The sequence below is a fragment of the Sphaerodactylus townsendi genome, linkage group LG05, assembly GCF_021028975.2.
Source record: "Sphaerodactylus townsendi isolate TG3544 linkage group LG05, MPM_Stown_v2.3, whole genome shotgun sequence".
Lineage (NCBI taxonomy): Eukaryota > Metazoa > Chordata > Lepidosauria > Squamata > Sphaerodactylidae > Sphaerodactylus > Sphaerodactylus townsendi.
The window spans coordinates 47,717,980-47,741,869 of NC_059429.1; the positions used below are offsets into that span (position 1 = coordinate 47,717,980).

Here is a 23,890-nt window from a genome sequence, read left to right on the forward strand (position 1 = left end):
TAGTGTGGTGTCTCTCCAAAGAGAGCCAGCGTGGTGTAGTGGTTAAGAGCAGGAGGATTCTAATTTGGAGAACAAGGTTTGATTCCCCACTCCTCCATGTGAGTGGCAGAGGCTTATCTGGTGAACCAGATGTGTTTCCGCACTCCTACATTCCTGCTGGGCGACCTTGGGCTAGTCACCATTCATTCTGAACTCACTCAGCCCCACCTACCTCACAAAGTTTCTGTTGTGGGGAGAGGAAGGGAAAGGAGCTTGTAAGCCACCTTGAGTCTCCTTATAGGAGAGAAAGATGGGCTTTAAATCCAAACTCTTCTTCTTCTTCAAAGCCTAGTAAGAGCTTATTAAATAAACTAGACTGTAAACATGCAGGAATAAAATATCAATCTTCAAAATGCCGCTGTTTAATCCTCTGTGACTGGATAGCAAAGAGCCGTATGCCGTCAGCGCGGGCAGCTGAGCCGTTTGTATATATTTCCTACGAAATTGGTCCTATTCCACGCTGGAAAAGCAGGCACACACTTGCAGAATGCGCAACAGGACGTTCCGACCCAGCCGGGAAAACAGGAGGCAGCAAGAAGACCCTTACCCCCTGCGCCTTTAAAAACAACGGAGCGCCTCGTTGCCGCTCGAACGGCCTTAAGAGGAGCAAAGCGCGCGCGGAATATCCACAGAATCCGCGTGAGAAGCGTAGCCGCTCGCCTCGACGGCAGGCAGCACGTCGGCCTGAGCTCCACGTGATAGTGGCGCCGGCTTCCGCGGAACCCTTTCCTGGCCGAGCTCTCCATGAGTCCCGCCCCTCTCACTGAGCGGGTCGCCGCCAAGCGAGGGCGAGGAAAGCTTCGCCTTCCCTGCACCGTGGCCATGCAGTATGTGGGCAAGGGGAGGACGCTGGTGACCAGGTGAGTGGCAGGGAAAGGGAAACCCTTTCCTGGGAACCTGCCGCGAGTTGCTCTTTAAAAAGTATGGAGTTTGAAGGAAAGTTTTCTGTCACGTCCTTATTTCTCGGGTCGTTTTGATTTTAAACGTTCAATAATTGCTATGCTAAGCTGGAGCCGGGTTGGGATAAAAGAGTCTGTCTAATCAAAAATGGAAAATAGGCTTGGTAACCTTTTTGGCAAGCGCATTTTGGCAGAGATGCGTAACAGTAATTTACCCTATTTTTATTAGCTCCTTTGGTTAGGACTTAAAGTTCTTCCAGAAGTATGGTGTTTTATGAAATTACCTGACAAATAAATGCACGCACATTTCATGCTCTGTCAACAATATACCATCTTATAAATGCTAACTGTTGGAGCAACCTTGAAGCCATTTCTTACCTGCCGCTGCAGCCACTGCTGCCACCTCCTCCAGGAAGTCTACCAAATTCTTTAAGGAAAGGAAATCCAATTGCAATTTCTGAACAGTTTCAAACTGTTAATACAGTTCAAAATCCCAAGGGAATATCCACAAGGCAAAACAGGTACTTCCCCACTACTGTACTGTAAGTGTATTGATCACTAAAAATATACACGAAGATCTCAAAAGCGTGTCAGATGTGAATGCATCTGCAAAATGGCAGTCTGGTTGTATTGTGGTTTCTATATGGTTTACAGCAGTGGTGGGATTCAGCAGGTTCACACCACTTCGGCAGAACCCGTTGTTAAAATGGTGCTTGTATACAGTTGGTTGTTAAATTATTTGAATCCCACTACCGGAACTGGTCGTTAAATGATTTCAATCCCACCACTGGTTTACAGGTTGTACTAATAGTTAACATTTATATGGTGGTTTAGTTACTCATTCTCTCATGTGCTCACCCTTCTTCCCCACTGCTGAATACTTACAATCACTATGCTGTCTGCAGCTGCCTGAGAAGCAGCAGGTGTCGACAGTTCCCTGTGAGAGGGTCACAACTGATGGGGGCCACAACTGTGACGTTAACTGTTGCATGGTGATACAGGTGTCCGGGAACAGGAGAAAGAGGAAGGAGGTGGGGACAAAGGGCCAAGAGGGGAGGAAAGGTGGGAGGGGTCACGCCCTCTTGATGGGCACCATTAACCCTTCTGTGCTGATGCAGCTGCCCAGGAAGAGGACGTGGAGGAGGATGGTGATGTGGGGCCAAGGTGGGAGGAAAGGCAGGATAGGTTGGTCCCCTTGGTGGGTGTCATTAACCCACCAACCGTTTTCTGAAGCCTTTTGTATTTGTTTGTACAATGGGCTTTATTGCTAGTATAAAATATCTGTCTTGCAGGGCTCCACAATTATATAACATAAAATTGTGGAGTATAGGTCTTGGAAATATTCTTTTTGAGTAAAATTGGCAGGTGTTTACCATACCCTGATTAAAATGTAGCAGGGCTCAGCAGTGTTTGATAACATTTCTTAGTATATCAGACCTGAATAGCTGGCTGCCCCATTAGTTCAGCACTCTGGCATTTGGGTTTCTCCGGAATTAGGGAAAGAATTCCACATGGGCTCACAGATATCCAACCAGGTTAGCCTTCTCCTGAATTTCCATAGTTTGTTCTGAAAAATGAACCCTAGTTGCTGGGATCTAAAACCAAAAGCCATCAAATATCTTTTTATTAAGACCAGCCCAAATAACTAAAAACTTGTGAGTTCTCCATAACTCATCAAGCTGGAGGTTTTTAAAAAGTGTGGATCAGATCTGGACTGCAGACCACTGACAGTTCCTGACAGATCTGGATGAATAAAGGGATGTTTAGCAGAAGTTGGATTGGGTTGCACCTTGATCATCTAGGAAGAAGAGAAGACAATGACTGACTCTCAGCAAACAAAGAGACAAACCAACTCCCCTACCCCCATCACACCTCAAACATATAGCTGTTGGGAATTTATATTTGACTCTGACCCACTACCAGACAAACTATTTGACTGCTGTGCGCTGCTCCGAGCACTGCAACTCTGGTCATCTGGCAGAATTGGGTAAGCACTTATTCAGGGCTTCCAGAAAGGTAGTGTTTCTCTAACACTAATGAGTATAACACGTCTTTCAGTAAAATATTTTTAGTCATGAGATAGGTGGCAAGTTTTGAGTTTGTTTGGCCAATGCATAACCACAGAGACCTTTGGCTTCAGTAATTCCTTCTGTGGGAGGATGTTTTACAGCTGTTCTGTTTATACAGTATTACAGGGCCAAATACAGTCAGATGGTAAAAGCATCTAAGAAAGAAATCATTGTTACTGGTGGTTTCTGTTGGTAAACTCAGGTGCTGACATGGGGCAGGGTTGGTGGGACTACTTCCTCACAGTCACGATATCAAGTTCAAAGTGTATCTTAAAAGTAACTGTATGTAAAATAATCCTGCTGACTATCTTCTTTGCTGGAAAGAAGTGTCAGAGAAATGGCAGGGGGAGGATGTTCTTTCCCTACCCACGGTGTCTCCTCTGCAACTTTTCTCCCTCCCCCCCCCCGGCAATTATTGCTCTAGGTATATCTCTTTACAAATATCCCTTGGAGACAGTTCTAGATCAAAGTCAAGGAAGTTATTGTAGGTACAGTAAGAGCTAAAAATGCACACTCTGCTGCTTCCCTGCTGAAAACGGTTCCTTCCTGATACTGGTTTTTAGCAAAAATGTGAACTGCTGGTGTTTCATACATACAGTTACATGTAATATGTAGGCTGCCCCTTAGCTTATGACTCAAACAGTTGGACTAAACGCCTTAAGGGCAGCAGTGTCTCCTAACACAACAGATCTGGGTGGTGTGACATACTGAAGAACTTCACTTATGATGTACTAATCCTGGTTTATTAAATGTTAATGTTTACCAGCTTTTTGGAAAACAGCCATCTCACAGTGCTATACTAGATTATGTGATATGTGCAAACAGGTCCTTCTAGCGTGATGAAACAACTTTCTTTTGTTATAAAAGAACAATGTACCTTCTTTTCCTTTAATGGAAAGCTGTCTTCCTTTATGGATTTCTGAATGAAAAGATGTGAATAAAATGTATTAAGGTTCATTAAACTTAAAACCTCAACCCGTTTATTGCAGAAGTATGATGGCTCAGCCGGATTCAGACTATAAGGAAGATGCATCTCTAAAGGAAGATTTAAAGTTCTATTTTATGAATCCATGTGAAAAATACCGAGCCAGACGTCAAATACCATGGAAACTGGGGCTACAGATATTGAAGATAGTTATGGTTACCACCCAGGTGATTAAAACAAAAAGCTAATTTATTGTTTTCCACTGGGTCCTGCCATGAACTAGGCAGTCAATAAACAATATTTCAGTAACTGCTGGCTAGTTAAATCTTACTTAATTTTAAGTAGCAAAAGTGAATTGTAGACTGACAAGGGAGGAGAGGAAATAACTGCATTGCCATCAAGTTTGCTGGTGACATTTGCACAATTCTGTTTTACTCTGGGTTGCCACTGAAACGAATGTACAGTTAGCCATATTCATTACTGATGGTTTCTAGGTTTATATATAGGATGTGTGTTCGAGACATAGAGGATGTTGTCTTCTACTCTTTAGTAAGTAATCATGAAAAAATATTTGTCAAGAGTCCTAGATAAACTCCAGTCACTTCTCAGTTGTTTGCTCTTTTGCCTGCTGCTGTAGAAATGGAACAAACTTTCCCCCTCTTGGTTGTGGCTGTGGTCTGGTAGATCTTGTTCCTAACGTTTCGCCTGCATCTGTGGCTGGCATCTTCAGAGGTGTATCACAGAGAAAAGTCTGTTTCACACAGCCTTCGACAATACATTTCCCCCTCTTGTTTTTTTTCCTTGTTGTTGATCCATATAGTTTATTTTAGGCACCACCATGCAAATAATATAATTAGATTATGAAGGTATTAATAAGATTAAGCATTATCATCTGAAATACTGCTGTTGAATAGTTGGACCTGTTTTGTATCTAAAATTAGAAAAAACATATCTGAGCACACCTAATTTCTGAAGCCTAATTTTATGAAGCTGTGCTTGGATTTAGACGTAGATGTCAAGTGCCTATCATTTAGTTCCATTTCTTGAGCAGCCTCGTTTCTTGAGCAACCGATTCATGCAGGCTGGGATGAATCAGGGTTACTTCCATGTTTGTATAACTGTCCTCATGTTGCAGTGTGATATTTTCAATGATTCCACAGGACACAGGTTTCCTTTTTACACTAGGCACATATCACCATCCCCCCTTTCCCCATTGTAGTCTTTTCGCTGTCATGAATCCCTGCACATGTTTCCTTTTCAAAGTTTTCAGGTCTATAATAAAGGCTTTAAAAAAATGTGCTCAGGAATAATGAAGAACTTTATTTCCCTTATATTTGCCTAACTATGATGGCACAATCCACCGCTCCCATGAATACACTTCTCTATTTACTACATTTTAGCATTGGACAGGTTATTCTCCACCCCCTTTTTGAGTTAACATGGAAACACAGAAAACTGTAATTTTTGAATTTAGTCACTTGAATACCAGCACAATGACTTTAGAAATAAAAAAATTAAATTAAAAAATTGAATGGACAGATGGAGGAAGGCAGGTGTTTCTTTTCATTGAAGGCATATCTGCCATTTGGGAATCTTTCCTCTATATTCTCCTGTCTCCCTTAATTCAGAGATCCACACAATGTAACAAACGTAGTAGTAAAATTGCGCCTCTGCATTACTTAAAAAAAGGAAAACAGCATGTTTAGAGAATTCTACATACAGCCCCCTCTTTCTCCTGAAGTTGTGACTTGTCAGTAAAGCTGAGAGATTTTTTTAAAAGTTTTTAAAAGCCCTAATGGATAGGTAGAAGAAGTGGTAGAAGTAATACCTTTTAAATGAAATGGATGGTTTCAGTGGACACATTGAAAGAATTCCGCATCATGCATGGAAAAATGGGGGTTTAAGGTTTTTTTGTTAAAAAAATATTTTAGAGAAAAAATGATTGGGTCATGAATACAGGACAGTGTTAGATACAAACAGGAAAAAAACTCCACATTTTGATTAGCTGAAATTGAAGAATGCAACTGGGGTGAAAGTACCTAGGCTGGTTAATTTGTATGCTCTGAAAAGAAAGCTACCGGTAGGTTTCTATTTTCGTAATGGTATTGCACATGTTAAACATAGCAAAATGTTTGATTTTCCATGATAAACTATATACGTTTAAAGTTTGAAACACTAGTTTCTTCTTTGTTTTTAAAGCTTATCCTTTTTGGCTTGAGCAACCAGTTAGTGGTTTCCTTCAAAGAAGAGAACACAGTTGCATTCAAGCACCTATTTCTGAAAAACTACTCTGGTGTTGATGAAGATGACTACAGCTGTAGTGTGTATACACAGCAAGATGTTTATGACTCCATGTTTTTTGCAATTAATCAGGTATGTATGAGTCCACGGTTTCAAAACACAGAGTTTTTGACATGTTTAATAAGGCATTTGTAATCTTCATAGCTCACTCAAAAGAGATATTTTAGTACAGTGGTCTGAAACATTTTAGATTTAGGCTAAAAGTTATTGCAGATGGTTTCCACAGTGTCTTCTGAATTTTCACCCCATCTTACAGTGTTAGTGACTTCGTGACTTCAGTGTTAGTGACTGTAGATCCTTGGGGGAATGGAAGATATTTAGAAATGTTAGAATTCACGTTTGAAGGTCCATATGTATTTTAATTATGAGTCCAGCAATAAAGCAGCCATCATATTGTTGAATGAGCACTGGAAGTTTAGATCAGGAATCCCCAACATTTTGAGGCTGCGGGAGCATTTGGAATTTTGATACCGTATGGTGAGCACAGCCACAAAATGGCTACTTCAGGAAGCAGAGCCAGCCATAATATGGCTGTCGCAGCTTAACTTCAGTAATACAATAGAGATCCTTGTGCTTCTAAAACAATGTTTTTAACAGTCTGCACAGCCAATCAGAAGTCTTGCTGGGCAAAAGCCCTACCTGGTTCCACCAAGTTCCTAAAAACACTAGTTGGGCATCTGAAAAGGTGTTGTGGGCAGCATGTTGTCTGTGAGAACCATGTTAGGGACCCTGCCTTACATCATCAGCTGATCCTCACATGACCTTCTGTAGTGTGCTCTACACTGTTTTTGGGTATTTTGCCTCCTACACTTCAATTTATGTTTATCATTTGACCATCCCTTAATACTGGAAGACTTTTCTTTTGGCTAGGTTAAGTGTTTTTCCCTCCACAGTTTTGCTGGGCAGGTGTTCTTTGCTACCTGGACAAGTGACTTTGCTATCACTATGTAATACAGCAGTGGGTTTATGAGTGCTGGTACTTCTGCCTAGGATTGTGTTCAAAGTCAATTAGATTTCCTTCTAAGTAAATGACTAACTTTTATAGCATTTAAATCAAGGCAGCTAAAGTGTCACCCTTTTCAAGCTAACAGAATTTATGCCATTTATCATTTATGTTCTGACATATTTACATATGAGTGGAATGTGGATTTTGAGAAGAATATCTCTTATAGTTTCTATCCCATGTCCACATTGCTGATGGAAAGGCACTCTTCACATCACTTTTGTGTATGTCACTGTATTGGGAGGAGAACGACTGTGTCTTAACCATCATAGAAGGTTTTTTTAAAGAATGTTTTTGTTATGTATTTTGTTTTCAACTAGTATCGGCAACTGAAAAATATATCACTGGGTATACTTGGTTATGAGCAAGATGAAGATGACCTCTCAGGCTTGCAGATATGTAAACAGCAATACAGGAAAAGCAAAATGCTTCCTTCCAATGACACGCTGAATATAGACAGTACTATTGAAACAGGTATAGAACTTTAAGAGGGTGTTTTTTTGTAAATTGGGTTTTTTAGTGCAATCCAAAGGACACTTTTGGAAAAATAAGCCCTACTGGATCGACTGAGAATGATGTTGCATAAATATGCTAAGAATTGCTTTTGTTAAATATGGAGGATTCACTGTATCCTATGATTTAAGCTCCCAGATCTACTAATTAAAACCCCTTCCAATTAAGGAATTGTGAAATGTCAGAAGTACATTTGTGAGTATTTGCATTTAGTGGAGAAACTTGTGTATCTGTGGTAAAGGGAAGCCTCAAGAATATCTGTTCTTGATTCCTTCTCAATTATAGCAAGATCTCCATTAGTGAGAAAGACAGGATAAAAAGGAAGTAAACAAATGTTGGCAGAACTTCTTCACAGTGAGCTTTCTTGCATGTTCAAGGCTTTCCCACATTCAGAAAGAAGCTGTCTTGAATAATTGTTGTCTAAAATGATTCAAATAATTATGTTCTAGTAAAATATAGAAATAGTATTTTCATGGTGGACCCTAAACTTTAGATGTTTGAGACAAGCTTCATGGAAGACATGAAGTATCCATTCTCTTCTTGCCTTATAAGGGGCAAGGAAATAAATACTTCTGGTCTGAAAGAACTAGCAATAGTAGTTTCACAGATTCAAGGAACTTGCTGGCTTGCAGTTGTCTTTCAAATGTATAATTCCTTATTCTGTAAGACATGGATGCAAATGGTCTATTTAGATAGCCATTTTGTGGACAAATGAATGACTTTTCTTATGTCTGTGAGACAGTCTTCTCTATGATTTTATTTACTTAATTTATACCCAACTCAAAGCTACTTACATAATTTCTCCTCTCCATTTATCTGCACAACAATATTGTGAGGTAGGTTAGGCTGAGAGAGTGTGGGACTGGCCCTACATCATTAGGCAAGTTTCCATGGCAGAGTGTGAATTCAAACCCAAGTCTTTTAATCCTGCTGGCTCTCTCATTTGTTGGTTTGTTACAGATGACCAAGCTTCCTCTAACTTTGGGATAACCTGACTGTATAGATTCTGTATTTGTAGCAAAATATGATGTTCTTCTTGGGACTGTCCCAAGGACAAGGTATTTTTTTAAATGGAGCATAGTCCAACTTTTTGACATGGGCACTGAAGAATTCTGTCCTCATATTCAGTCAAAAGCTGGTGTGTAGAGAAAAGGTCAAGGCACATACCTTGGAGTTGAGGCATGCAGAGTCAATATGCTGTACATAACCTAGTAGTGCATGTTAACAGCAGTTGTTTCTTGTGGAATCAAAACCAGGATCTACTCAGCTCTATTGGGAAGTAGTCTTGAAAGAAAATTAGGCAGGACTGTCTTGGAGAAGTGCTAACATGTGAATTTGCAAAGTAATCTATGCTGGGCTACAAACCCTGACATCTAACTAGCAGCATAATCCTATGATTGCTAAGAAGCAAGTCACATTGAGGTCAGAGGGTTTACCTCCTTTCCCCACCCATTCTTAGGATCATTACATCAGCTCTATGTACTGTTTGACCTACTGGTACAATTAAGAAAAAAATTGTCTCTTCTTTCTCAGAATGCATTATCCTAGAGCCACAAGTACTGGCTGTTAAAGAAATGGACGATTTGAAGAATTCATCATTTTTCAGCCTTGAATTTTATAGGTAAAGTGGTCTTTGGATATAGTTTTTCTTTTTTAAAAAAGAAGGGATGTATGATGATGCTCTTTCTCTTTCTAATCATTCAGGCTCATCGAAGTTGAACTATCTTTTAAACTAAAGGGTATTGATCTACAAACCATTCATGCCCGTGAACTTCCTGATTGCTATGAATTTCAGAATACAGTAAGTATTCTTTAATCTGAATACTGAAATTGTCACTTTTTCTTAAATTAAGGATGATCAATCATACAAAGTAAATTTGGACTTGTGAGTCACCATACCAAAAAAGTTGGGAACCACTCAGGGGCATAATGCCTATTGGTCAAAGTGGGCAGTTTCCCAGGGCGCCCCCTTATCGCGGGCACCAAAAATGCAGGGTCCATTTGTGGGTTTTTTTGGTATTTTAGTGGGTTTTCTGTTTTTGGCCTGCAGGGGGCGCAGTTTTTAGGCTAGCAGCACCAAAATTTCGGGAATGTTTCGGGAGGCTCTCCTGATGCTATCACCCAGGTTTGGTGAGGTTTGGTTCAGAGAGTCCAAAGTTATGGACTCCCAAAGAGGGTGCCCCATCCCCCTTTGTTTCCAATGGGAGCTAATAGGAGATGGGGGCTACACCTTTGAGGGTCGATAACTTTGGGCCCCTTGAACCAAACTTCACCAAATCTGGGAGGTATAATCAGGAGAGTCTTTTACTGATACCATCCAGGTTTTGTGAAGTTTGGTCCAGGGGGTCCAAAGCTATGGAGGGTGCCCCTATCATCCATTGTTTCCAATGGGAGATAATAGAAGATGGGTCTACACATTTGAGGGTCCATAACTTTGGACCCCCTGAACCAAACTTCACCAAACCTGGGTGGCATCATTAGGAGAGTCTTCTAAAGATACCCTGAAAGTTTGGTGCTGTTAGCTTAACAATTGCACTCCTGACAGCAGGCACCCCTCACATTTCCCCAGATTTTCCTTTTAAATCCCCCCCTTTGGCATGGATTTAAAGGGAGAATCTGAGGTCCCCAGTTTAAACATTGAAAGTGATGCTGTTTCAGGGTGGGGGAGAATCAACCCCAAAATAGCATCATTTTCAATGTTGTTTAAACTGGGAACCCCAGATTCTCCCTTTAAGGTGGATTTTAAAGGAGAATCTGGGCTCCTTAGTTTAAACACCATTGAAAATGATGCTGTTTGGGAGTAAATTCCAGCATCACTTGTTTAAACCAGGGAGCTCAGATTCTCCGTTTAAATCCACCTTAAAGGGAGAATCTGGGGTTCCCAGTTTAAATAACGTTGAAAGTGATGCTGTTTCCCCTAACTGGGGGGACTGGATACAACACTATAAAATGTTTTCATAGCTGTATTAAAACATTTTGAAAGCATTTTGAAAATGTTTTTTAAAAAATTATTTCTGCTGTGTGGCATGGCCTATTGCTGTGTTCAGATTTGTGAGTTGGAGCATGTTCTATAATGTGATGGCGACTTTGAAATGATCTGGTGCAAAAAATCATTGCTTGGTAACGGTGGGGGAGGGCGGCTGCCCATGGGGGGTGGCGCCAAACTCCAGTTAGCCTAGATTCGCCACTGGGCTAGCTACAAGGGGGCCGGGGGGGGGGGTCACGTTGCACTGAGCACGCGCCTGGGGGCCCCCTCAAACTCAGGTTTTGCCCAGGGCTCCAGTTTGCCTAGTTATGCCACTGGAACCACTGGTATAGTTGGATCTTGTCAGATCTCAGAAGTTAAGCAGGATCAGAACTTGGAAGGGAGGCCACCAAGGAAGACTCTGTGGAGGAGGGCAGTGACCTCTGCTTCTTGTTAGATTCCACCTTTGAAACCAAACACGCTAAAAACAACAGCTACGATTGGCCAAAGGGTACACCTCCCTTCCATGCTCTCCAATTAGCCTGTGAGAAATGCCTCATCCTCCCCTCCTTCCTTCTGTCCTAGAAACCAGTCTAAAGGCAGGAAAAGGGCATAAGGCAACTGTAGAAACCTTTAACTGCTGTTGTCTAGCATGTCTGAATAAACTCAATTTTTTCAGTTTTGGAGTGACCGTAGCAACCAGCTAGCATGGTGGCTTTTCTGATGTGTGTTGGATATTTTTTCCACCTTGAATACATTGCGTGCACATCCCCACTTAATAAGATGTTTTTCTTGCTCTTCAGTCAAATATGCAGCAGCTAGTAAGGAAAGAAAGGCTCAGAGAAGGAAGTAAATCTCCATCTATGTTCTTTGGCTCACAACAAAATTGTGGATGTCTAAATTTTTACTATTGTATAACCATATCTTCTGTTTTGTAAATAAAGAATTTCTGTTTGATTTGCATAATTAAAAAAAGGAATTGAAGTTTCACTTCAAGCAATTTGCTTAATAAAATGTTGTTGCTTGAATCCCAACTGCTGTTCTACTAGCATAGTACTAGCAGGGTTGCCAACTTTGGGATGGGAAATTCCTGAAGATATGGCACAGGGGGGGGGGGTGCGACAGGGGAATTTCCTTTCTCTAGCAGAGTAGGGTAGTCCATGCTGCTTAGGATCCAAGCCCAACTAGATAAATTTCTGCCTTGTCTTTCTTCATAGTGAGTACAAAGTCTCATATTCTGTAATGGTGGCTGGCTTGGGATGTATATATTGTCAGCTGGAGACTGTTAGGAAGGTAAAAATACCTGCTGCTTTGTTTCTTTCTCCTTTGATGTGTTTGCCACTTTGTTTGGCTAAATCCATTTCAGCATAACACATCCACTCAAATTGCTTTTGCATTTTCATGCTGCCTTCACATGACATTTTTTTGTGTAACTCTCATTGCCACTGCATGTGCATCCTGCATCTTTCTCTTATAACACTGAATCAAAAAGAGCTAAAGACCGGCATCTTTTTTAAAAATGTGAAAGCTGGGAACTGCTAGTAAGTGGTTCAGTAAGTTACAATGGCATCAACACTGCAGTAACCTAACTATTCCTGGTTTTTTTAAAAAAGGAAAGTCTGAAAATTCTCTCCAGTGTGCAAAGAAAGGGAAATGGTGCTCATAGGGACTGATGGTAAGGAAAATGAGCAGATGTTAATGGGACTTGTACAAGTACCCACCTTCTGGTGCACACAGTCACCAACGGTATTTTGACAGTGATCTTTCCAAAAAGATCATACCAAACTAGGTTTGGGAAGGTGTAGCAAAGTGGAAGGAAATACAGAAGCAGGGTGAACAGAGGATTTCAATGTATGAATGCTCACCCAAAACAGTAGTACTGCAAGGAATCCATGAAAGAGCAGACCATCCATGTGGACACCATCTTATTAGTGAAGATTTAAAATGTAAGCATCCTATATTTTATTCACAGGGGGTCTTGCTAATGTATAAAGATTACTATATGAGATCTCAAGTTTACAAATGCCTTATTGTACCAAGTGAAATTTTAAATTCCTGAAATTTTATTAACAGATCACTTTTAACAATAAAGCACACAGTGGTAAGATGAAAATATTTTTTGATACTGATGCCGATATTGAGGAATGCAAAGACTTGAACATATCTGGCTCTAGTAAGTATTATATCTGTATATGTGTACACTCTGAGATGTTGAATTCTTGCTTACACAAGCTCAGTCATGAATTGTAGGACTACACTAGAATTGCAGCTGTGTGCCATGTTCAGTGACCCCAGTAGTTAACCCAGTAGACTACACTTGTCTTTGGGAAAGTTGGTGTAACTTTTTTGAAAGCAAAATGAACCATTTATTCCAGTTTAGACAAACCATCTTAATGTATACTATTATAAACAATCGTAGCTGAATATACTCTGCAGATTTAAATTGTTTGATAATTGCATAATCTGATTGCAAATTTAAAAGATGTTAGAGAACTATTGACTATGCTTGGCTTGCTGTACATAAATGATAGTAGAAGAAGAGTTTGGATTTATACCCCACCTTTCCCTCTTGTAAGGAGACTCAAACTCCTTTCCCTTCCTCTTCCCACAACAGACACCTTGTAAAATATGTGGGGCTGAGAGAGTTCTGAGAGAACTGTGGCTAGCCTTCGGACACCAAGCAGGAATGTAGGAGTGGAGAAACAAATCCAGTTCACCATGTGGAGGAAAGGGGAATCAAACTCTGTTCTCCAGATTAGAGTCCACTGATTCTTAGCCATTACACCACACTGGCTGTATCTAATAAGACAGAATAATAATAATTCTCTGTCTAAAAAGACAGAAGACAACTTGGAACAGCAGTGTATCCAAAAGAAGTTATAGTTAATTGCACTCATTTTATTTGGAAAAGTTTGCATGCAGAGCTCTGTGTTATGCTAGAATGTATGGAAAATTATGGTGTTGCTCTTTCCTGAAAGATTTCTTAATCATGGCTTATTTAAACCTTTGTAATGCAAAGATTGTCATAGGAAATATATCCAATTGGAAAGTAATACTGCAGATGCCTTGTTAGGCAATGTTTTATTGGTGCTGTTTTTTAGAGCAATAGTACATAGCTTTGATAATAAGATTTAATTCTTTCTTTGAACTTTAGCATAAACCCCAAGGAAAATAAAGTGGGGGAAAAACATGTAAGATGGGGGTGAATTGCATCTGTTTAGAATTAGTTGGTGTGATATAATATATTTTAAGTTGTAGAAGCCTTTGATTTCCTTGTGGATCACTACTTGGTATACTGTCCTGTAAACACTCTTCATATTCAGTGATCGTGGCTGTAGGCTGAGAACTACCACTGGAAGAGGCGATGTGCATATAAATGTTCTTTCTAGCTTACACTTCATCCCTTGGTCCTCTATTGGCTCATTAGTGTTTGTTCTTTTTGTCATACATTGAACAGAAGGCTGAGATTTCAGACTTGCAAATCCATCTGTTCAAGAAACAATGCAAAGAGATTAACACAAGATTATATTTTCTATAACAGTTCAAAAAAACACACAATATATCTTGGTTTTTGATGGGTTCGTCATTGTGAGCTGCTTTGCTTCCCTTATTCTCTGCACACGATCCATTGTTCTTGCTCTGAAACTACAAAAAGTAAGTAATGTCACTGTTCTAATGATTGCTCTTTCATTTTCTCCAAGCAAAAACAAAACCTGTGTTTTGGTCATGGGTTTGAATTAATCTTAATCTGGATTCAACCCCAGTAACAATTTAGATCTGCTGCTGGAAGTATGTGGTTTTTAGTCTTTTTTTAAATGAAAATCTCTCAGCAGTTGACCTAGGTCAGAAGAAGTCATAATGAATGGGCCAGGTAGGTTTGCTGCTTTTGTTTTTGTGCCAGTTTCATTGTTGATAAACATCAGTTGGATTTGGTCTAGAACAGAATGTCGATAGCTCAGGAACTACAATTCCCCTATATCAAAGTTTTTTCTGGGTCAGCATGGCCAATTGGCCATGCTGACAGAGGCTGATGGGAATTGTAGTTCCTGAACATCTGGAGAGCCGCAGGTTCCCTACCCCTGGTCTAGAAGCATACAATAAAATTGAGCTTTTGTCCTGACATGAATGCTAGGGTACTACAATAAGTGAGTGTTGCCTTCTCTGAACATTTCCTACCTTCCTAACCCCCCCCCCCCTTATTGGAATACCTTCACCCCCTTTCATAGCTCAATATTTAGAAATTTTTGGGAACAGGAATGATCAATGTCATTTTGTATCAACATGGATTTCTTTCTTCTAGATCTGTTGCTTTAGTGGAATGAGCTGGTCCATAGATGTTCTTTCCTTAATTCCAAGGTCATGTAAGGGGTCCTAGACTGTGTCACAGCAAGACATGAGATTTCTTTTCTAAGAGGGATGTGGCAATGGAAGAACTTGTGACATAGGGTCCAAGAGATTTGGGAAGAGCTTGTTGGTTGTAGTGCTTCTGTGCCTCCAGTGTAAAATAAAAAGTGGAAGTGTAGGTACAAATTACTTGCAATGGTGCATAATTTAAGAAGCTGTATTTGTTACAGTCCCCTGATATTTAAGTAACCTTTAGTTTCTATTGCTGTAACATGATGTAGCCTAGTTCCTCCACAACATTTCCATATTCTTCATTTATTTAGCACATTTTTCTCAGCTCTTTCTCCAAGGAGCTCAGACCCCTTATCCCTGTGATAGCCACTTTTTAAGTTAGGTTAGGCAGAGAGCATGTGACTGGAACAAGATCACCCAGTGATTTGTAAGTGGGAATTTAATGCTGGGTATATTTTTGTGCATGATTTCTATTTATTTTTTATTTTATTGGTTTCATATGCCACCCTTCCCCAATGGGCCCAGGACAGCTCACAACATTTTATAATACATGATAAAACCATTTAAAACATAATCAACTGAAACATTTAGAAACAATATAAATGCATTTTAAAATATTAAAATCGTTAAAAATATTAAGCATAAAAAAAACCTTCTAAACTTTATGGTACCAAAAAGTCAGATCGGGGCAGGGAAGAGAAGAGGCCAAACTGATTGAAAACCATAACCTCTTCAACCATACACCTGGTGGAACAGTTCCATTTTACAGGTCCTGTGGAACTGCATCAGGGCCTTCAGGGCCCTGATCTCACTGGAAGGACATTCTGCAAGGTTGGGGCCAAGACCAAAAAAGCCCTGGACCTGGTTGAGGCTAGCTAGACCTCCTTCAGGCCAGGGATCACTAGTAGATTTTCACTTACAGCGCTTAATACTCTTCGGGGTACATATCAGGAGAGACTTAAGGTTACTTGGTAGACCCAGATAATGTAAACTGAATTAATATATAATTATCTTTTTCCTGCTCCAAAGCAGTAGAAGCTTCCAAACGAATTAAAATTTAAAAAAATATTTTAAACAGAGATTTGTGAACTTCTTCCTGAAGAAATATAAGCGTCATGTGTGCAGTGCAGATCGTCTGGAATTTATAAATGGCTGGTATGTCCTTGTGATTATCAGTGACATGATGACTATCATTGGCTCTATAATGAAAATGGAAATAAAAGCCAAGGTGAGAAGTAGTACAGTTTTTGTATTATGGAATAGTGGCTTTGAAAATTCGAAGTTTTCATAACTCTACTTGGGATCTGGATGAGGAATTAATAATATAAATCTGTTTTGGTTACTTAATACTCTTTCAGAACCTTACAAGTTATGATGTTTGCAGCATTTTGCTTGGTACATCAACTTTATTCGTTTGGGTTGGAGTCATCCGATACTTGGGCTACTTCCAGACTTATAACGTAAGCCCTAGAATCAAATATTGATTTAATCATTACTTTTTTGCTTTCATTTGTGTAAATGTGGTTTCTTTCTCCTTCCTTTATAGGTACTCATTTTAACCATGCAAGCCTCATTACCCAAAGTTCTAAGATTCTGTTGTTGTGCTGGGATGATATACCTTGGTTACACTTTCTGTGGTTGGATTGTTCTAGGACCATACCATGAAAAGGTATGCAGGCTGTTTTCTTTAACCCAGATTTTGCTACAGTATTTAAATAGCATTTTGGGGAGAATAGCATTACTGGCGTACATGGATAAACCTTTCATACTCTGCTCTCAAAATATCTACTTCTACTGTATCTGCATGCTTAATATTTGCATTTTGTGTCAAATGTGTGCTTGCAAAAAATGTGATGCTTCGTTTTGATAAATGCCTGATAAAGATGTGTGTGTGAGATAAACAAAAATCTTGTGGGAGAAACAAAACACAAATTCTTTGATCAGTCTTTAATGGAAACGTGAATTGAACATAATACAGTATGTGGGACTGCAGCAGATCTCATTGCTTTTCACAAGAGGGCAGTATTGTATCATATTTGTACTAGTAGCATAACCTGATCCTTGAAGTGTCTTTAAGCTTTCGTAGAGCCTATGATTTCTCACCTTCTATCCTAATTCCCGGCAAATTGCAGTCTATATTTGACCTTTTTGAACTTGTTATATATGGGATTGAATGCATGCTCTGGACATAATAATCTACCTCTACAGGTACTGGAAAACTAAGCTAGATTCTAGATTCTAGTCACATGTAATGCACCATAATTTTCTTTGTTGCTTTGCTTACTGCAGCTCCTTTAGCATTATTGAAAGCTTCCCCCAAAGTTCCCTTAGGGTCTGGTGCCAATTTATTTTTGAACAGAGACCCTAAGTGTCTCTACTGTATGTGTGGAATTAGACCCCTGGCACTTGGAGCATCTTTGAGACTCCTTAAAAGGTTGAGAAAAGCAGGGTATAAAAATCAACATTTCTTATCCTAGCAGCAGCTTTGTGACAGTGCCTACTGCTCTCTCCCAAAGTTCCAAATGTGCTCATGTGCTCAACAAAGTTGAGTTGACTGACCTGGAGCTTTAAAAGCATGGTACATTATTCTTTTCCAAGTTAACACCACCTGTAAGAGACTGCCCATGCTAGACACCCAGCAAACTATTCAGAGATGCATTTTAAATTATGTCACACTGAGGCCCCCTGCTCTAGTCCACCTTCACAGATGTTTCAGATGCCAAGGGCGTAATTTCATGCATACAGTCAGGATACTTAGAGTCTCTATTAAAAAATGACTATTGGAAATTTGATTGACTCTCCAGAGTTATGTAAACATTGTTTTGTCAGCAGCTGCCACCATAGCACGAGGATCTACACTATGATAGCAAGGTTAAGCTGTTGCAATAATGTTGTGGCTGACTCTGCCTCTGAGGCAGCCATTTTGTTGCTGTGCCCACTGGGCTGTGTCAAAATTCCAAGTGTGCCCGCAGACTCAAAAAGGTTGGGGATCCCTGAGTCTTTTCTTCCCATCTGTTCTTGCATTCTTCACCCAGACAGTTCTGTTCCCAATCTGCACCCAGAGAACTCTGTTCCCAATCTGTAAAGTAAAATAGCACAATAAGTTCTGTAGGCAGGCTAGAATAATCCCCTGGTGAGAACTGTGGTTTACATTAATATTGTTGATTATCATTTAAAATGTATCTCTGAGTAGCTTTCTGGGTGTCTGGAATGGGAAACAGCTGTCTCTTACAGGTGGTGTTAATTTGGAAAAGAATAAAGTTCTACGTCAGTGGCACTCAACTTTGTTGAGTATATGAGCACATTTGGAACTTTGATAGAAGGCAGTAGATGCTGTCACAAAACTGCCCCTGGATAAGAAGAGTTGTTTTTTATGCCCTGCTTTTCTCAACTTTTTATGGAGTCTCAAAGTGGCTTAGAATCATCTTCCTTTCCCTTCCCTTCTCAAAACTGTAAGTAGCCCAAGGTCACTCAGAAGGCTTCATGTGTAGGAGTGGGGAATCAAACCTGGTTCTCCATATTAGGGTCCACCACTGTTAACCACTACAACATGTAGGGGCCAGCTACAAGATGGGAAAGGGCAATTAATCAGTATCAGGAGTTGCAAAGGCAAACATTTTCCTCTGATGGGAGAATTATATCCAAATAGGCATTCCCTGCAGATTCAACGGTGATGTTGTTTTTGACACCTCAGCTCCATTGGGGTAGAAGAGAGGCAGGATTGGCTCTTTGGAAAACCCAAGGGGGTATCTTGAAACACATTGTGGACACCCTAGTGCCCCTGAGAGCCACACTGGGGGTCACTGTGTTTGTAACTCTGACAGTTATACAGTAAAGTCAGAAAGAAGCATATATGATTGCAGCTATGCAATGAAATTGGCTGAGATGAGGAGCAGGATCTTCTTGACGTGACTCCTTTCTTCTGGAATTACCAGCTATAGGTCTTCTCTGAAGGTATTTTTCATCCTAGGTAGAATGGTTTAACTAATACAAACATCTGGATTCTGATCAGAGAGATAATTGGGTCCCTTACATCATAGAAAATAATTCATTGTTGGGTTTTAATTCTTTGATATAAACCACCTAAGATGATTTATAAATGAAAATATTTAATTTCATTAAAATGGTAACTATTTGTTTTCAATATCTTCTAGTTTGAAGATCTGAATACAGTAGCAGAATGCCTGTTTTCTTTGGTCAATGGCGATGACATGTTTGCTACATTTGCTCAAATTCAGCAGAAGAGTACTTTGGTGTGGCTGTTTAGTCGGCTATACCTGTATTCCTTCATTAGCCTCTTCATTTATATGATCTTAAGTCTCTTTATTGCACTCATTACAGACTCCTATGACACCATAAAGGTAAACTGCTCGTGTTTTTCTCGTCTGTGGTTCAGTATTCTTGTTGAGCTGTAAAACCTGATCAAACAGATGCTGAATTAAAGTTTCATTATGGGAGTACTTAAGGGTTTTCTTGTTTAAGTAGCCTTCGATCCCCTCCTGAAAATCTGATCCTGGTAACTAATATAGGTAACCTTGCAGCATCCCTAGTACAACATTGTTGGCAATTCTTCTCTGTATATAATGAGTTGGCTCTATTTCCTGTCAAGACTGTCTGAAATTCAAGAAATTCTACAGGTGAACCAAAGCTTATATCTTTTGGTCTCTAAGGTGCTAATGGACTGGAATCTAACTTCAACTTTTGAGTGGTTGATGAGGTTATGGAAATGCATGGAAGCTCTGCAAGGAGCAGGGAAAAGTGGGCAGCCCTGTCAAACACATTTATTTATATTTTAGTTCATTTAGTTCACTATATTCCACCTTTCTTCCTAGTGGGGACTCAAAGCAGTTTACATCATTCCTCTCGCCTCCATTTTTATCCTTACAACCCTGTACAGTAGGTTAGACTGACAGTGTGTGACTGGCTGAAGATCACTCAGCAAGCATCCAGAGTAGAAGGGATTTGAACCTGGGTCTTCCGGATCCTCGTCTGATGCTCTAGCCACCACACTACACAGTCACACATGAATCCTCAGCAACAACAATGTGTCAAAAGTGAGAAGATATGATCTCTCCTTTCCCTTGTAAGCAGTGGCACACCGCATGGCTCCTGACTGGAGAACTGATTGGCTGTGCAGATGTTTAAAACTTATTTTGGCAGCAATGCTTCCACAGCAGTAGGATATTCATTGTGTTGCTGAAAGGAAACTACAGCAGTCATTTTGTCCCTGGCTCCACCTCCAACATAAGCCATTTTGTGGCTGCGCCCACCACACTTTGTAAAATTCCAAATATTCCCACAGGCTCAAAATGATTTGGGGGCCCTGCTTTTAAAGTGTTTACTAGAGTTATTAGAAAGTCATGTCATAGCTAAGTTAATAGAGTAGCTCAAATGCTGGATGATACAGATCCAGAATAATAAATTCACTGGTCTGCTGTGTGTGTGTGGTCTACTATGCATGAATACTTGCAATTCTATACTATTGAGCCATTCTGTGAAGAACAAGATAGGAAAGGAAGTGATGCTGTCTATGTAGTACAGTGGTTGGGCGAATAGCATGAAATGGACAGTAGCTCTCATGCTGGGCAACGTTACTCCTTAAATTGATCTTTCCCCCTTTTCTCCACCATACTTGCTTCAGAAATACCAACAGAATGGCTTTCCAGTGACAGATCTTCATGAATTTCTAAAAGAATGTGGCAATGAAGAGTACAGCATAGGACCACAGACATCCATGAGTCTCTGTTGCTGTAGGAGGTCAGTATGCTGTCTTGCCAGTTCAATCAGCTTTCGTCATTCTCCTAAATGGTATTGAGGTTAGTACTGTATTAGCATGTTTTTTGATCCATGATGAGCAGCACAACCAGAAATCTAGCGTTGGAGTTTCCAAATAATAGGTAAGGTTTTGCTTTTGTTTTGGTGGTTTTAAAATTTTTTTTGCTAATATACTTAGCTTTAGGAAATGGCGAAGGAACAGCATAACTACAAGTGGCGAAGGAATTGCTAGTTGTTGCTAAGTCAATTACAATGCAATCCTAAACAGTGTTCCATCCTAAACCCACTGACTTGAAAAGATCTAGAGGGGTGTGACTCCGTTTAGGATTTACTGTTGAAGGAGCAAACTCATTTCCTTGGCAGCACTACTTTTGATTTGTTTAAAGTACTTTCTGGCAAACAATATAAGCCAAGAATTATAATGGTATTCTGCTTACTTTACAAAAATTAAACTATAAGTGCATGGTAAGATTTGCTTTTAAGCACTTAAATTGTAATCCTCTGATCATTTTGTAACTGTTTTTTAAAAAATTATGTGTATTTGCTGAATGAGGGCACAGTATTGAAATGCATGCAAACTGCATATGCATCGCCCCTGAACTGAAATAGTTCCTTATGGTGCTTAAGACCCAAATGGACTGTATACTATGCTGACAGGCAATAAGAATTCTGAGAAGTATATTCCTCTTAATTTAGCCAGACTGTTGGATGGTCAAAGTAGACATTGGTCTCTAGAAGAAGAAAAAGATTGGACATGAAGAAACCATAAGGGATGGAGAAATGAAGCAGAAGAAAATCATGAGGTGGCATAGGAATAAAGTATAACTTTTCACAGTATCTGTGAACAACAGGGCTGATAATTTGTTTTGGTTGTGGCTTTTTGTCACTGCTTTTCTCACTGCACTTTTCTGAAGTATGGTGGAAAACGTGGAGCATATATGTGCAGCTCCCTACATTCTCAGGTCCTGGATCCTAAAATATGAATGTAAAACTAACATCACACGTTTGTTAAGTTTAAGAAGGTGGGAAAGCAGTTGTCATTCAACCTGCCTTTATGGCTTTCAGAAGTCTGATAAATGTGAAGGGAAAACTTCCTTTCTGCATGGGTACACAGAGTGGAAGAGTAGCTGAAAAGTAATTAAAGTAGCATGTGTGAATTCAGTCTTAGGCTGGGAAGGCATATGGATTGCTTTTGGTTGGTCATAATGCTGCTTTTTTAGGCTGAAGCTATCACCAGTGTATATTGTAGGACCTTGATATGAGGAGAGATGTCCACCTGTCGGATTAAAGGTCCTCAAAATGATTGAGGAGGCCAGAGTTAGACCTAGTCTACTCTTTAGCTGACTGTTTGCCCCATTCAGTGAGTGCAGCCTGGAGCTAATGAAAGCTCAGACTGAACAAGGTGCCTTGTCTTCCAGAAGTCACTCTTCTAGTATTTCCATTACTCATTGACATGTGTCATGAGGGTTGTTCTTGCCTATCTCACTGAATCACATTTTCACAATCAGGGCAATCTGTACCATTTTATGGATTAGCAGAACAGAGGCATGCAAATATGGGATCATAGCTGAGAGTTCTGCAGGGTTTTTAAAAGATTGTATGTAAATTTAATAGTAGTGATTGGAAAACTAGAAAGCAGCAGCTGCTACTTTTATAAATTAAGTTTCTGGCAAGTGTTTCAGAATATTTTATTAGCATTTTCTGTGTTTGGATACCAATTTATGAGACAGACTTATTCTTCCTTCTATAGATGGAAAAGTGATGATGACTTGGTTCTTATCGATTGAAGATTTGTGATGCTGGCCTAAATTATTGCACGTAAGGAACAAATTGCTGTGGATGGTTGACTTTCTGGATTGCAACAGGATATGCCATTAGGCTGTGTTTCCTCTACAAACTAGCAACCTTAACTATGGCAAGCACAGACACTATCAAGAGAATGTATTTCTGGTGACCTAAGTACAACAAACCTGTGAACTATATTTATTGAGCTAGAAGCAAGCAAACAGCCATTTATCATTCCACCCTTTTGGTGTTTACTTAGAACTATCAACCCTCAACTGAAACCACCTTTACAAGATTTTTTTACATGAGAATGTTTCTGTGAAACCTTTCTGACCTTTAATAATGTTCCAAAACATGCAGATGTTAGTAATCACCTTTTTGCAGTTTGTTCACTTAAGCGTTGATTTGGAATTGACACTAAGTCTTGAATTTAAACTGGAATTATTTGTTAAATACATGCAAAACACTGAATAAAAAAGCAGGCCTATTTTGGCATATTGTTAATGTAAATCTGTTTTGTACACACAGTCTTAAATGAACCAGTTGCTAGTTAGCATGGATTTTTTCTTTTGTATGTTTTAGTCACAGCTTTTCTACTATTATACCTCACATCTAATAGCCATATTTTTCACATTGCGGCAAAATGTTTTCTTGTTGAATGATAATGATAAAACTGTCTTGAAAATGACACAATTGAGTGCTTTTTAAAACTTAATGTATTATTGCAAAACGTAAACATAATAAAAGAGTAGGAAAAAAGAACATTGGAAAGGCAATAATAATATACAGACACATAAGATGAATTACCATGCTGCTGATCCCGAAAATAAAGAGAAAACATAGAAACCCTCCAAAAAGGGAGCACCCAGAAAAAGTGAAAGGAAAAATCCAGAGAATGAAAGGGTAAAAAAACAGAAAGGCGGCTTCTAAACACCAACTGGCTGACACATACATTACTGATCCTGTATCAGAGCTAGTGAGTCTAAGAAAAAGACCCAACCCAGTTCACCTGTTGAATTAAAGGTCTCCAGAAGTTGTTGGAGATGCTAGAACCAGACCTGGTCTGTCCTAATGCCAGCAATTGCACTTTTCAGTAATGTGAGGAAGATCCAGAGAAGCAATTTATAAGGTACCTGTCCTCTTGTCCAGAGGAGTTAACCAAGCAGCTGAGAAACAGTGTAGGGGCAATGAGTGAAGTACAGATTCTCTCATTTCACCTGTCTTCAAAGTTACTGTATGGGGTTATTTTTCCTCTTAAAT

At 39.7% G+C, this 23,890-nt stretch overlaps 1 protein-coding gene across 1 annotated transcript; it reads left to right on the forward strand.

Moving 5' to 3' along the window:
• The first annotated feature begins 790 nt into the window (after positions 1-790).
• On the forward strand, positions 791-23,316 carry MCOLN2 (mucolipin TRP cation channel 2). The gene is made up of 14 exons (XM_048498829.1): positions 791-899; positions 3,997-4,159; positions 6,132-6,305; positions 7,557-7,710; positions 9,283-9,370; positions 9,454-9,550; positions 12,788-12,887; positions 14,256-14,368; positions 16,149-16,298; positions 16,429-16,530; positions 16,617-16,739; positions 19,225-19,431; positions 20,712-20,827; positions 22,596-23,316. Exons 1-14 carry the CDS (start codon positions 862-864, stop codon positions 22,630-22,632), a joined length of 1,662 nt encoding a protein of 553 aa, XP_048354786.1. The 5' UTR covers positions 791-861; the 3' UTR covers positions 22,633-23,316.
• Positions 23,317-23,890: the final 574 nt, after the last annotated feature.

Excerpts from the sequence above, each read along its gene's own strand:
- MCOLN2 (XM_048498829.1), top strand. The coding sequence starts at position 862 with ATGCAGTATGTGGGCAAGGGGAGGACGCTGGTGACCAG. Across the intron at positions 14,369-16,148 it reads TTGCTCTGAAACTACAAAAA|AGATTTGTGAACTTCTTCCT; the intron begins GTAAGTAATGTC and ends TATTTTAAACAG. Across the intron at positions 16,299-16,428 it reads AAATGGAAATAAAAGCCAAG|AACCTTACAAGTTATGATGT; the intron begins GTGAGAAGTAGT and ends ATACTCTTTCAG.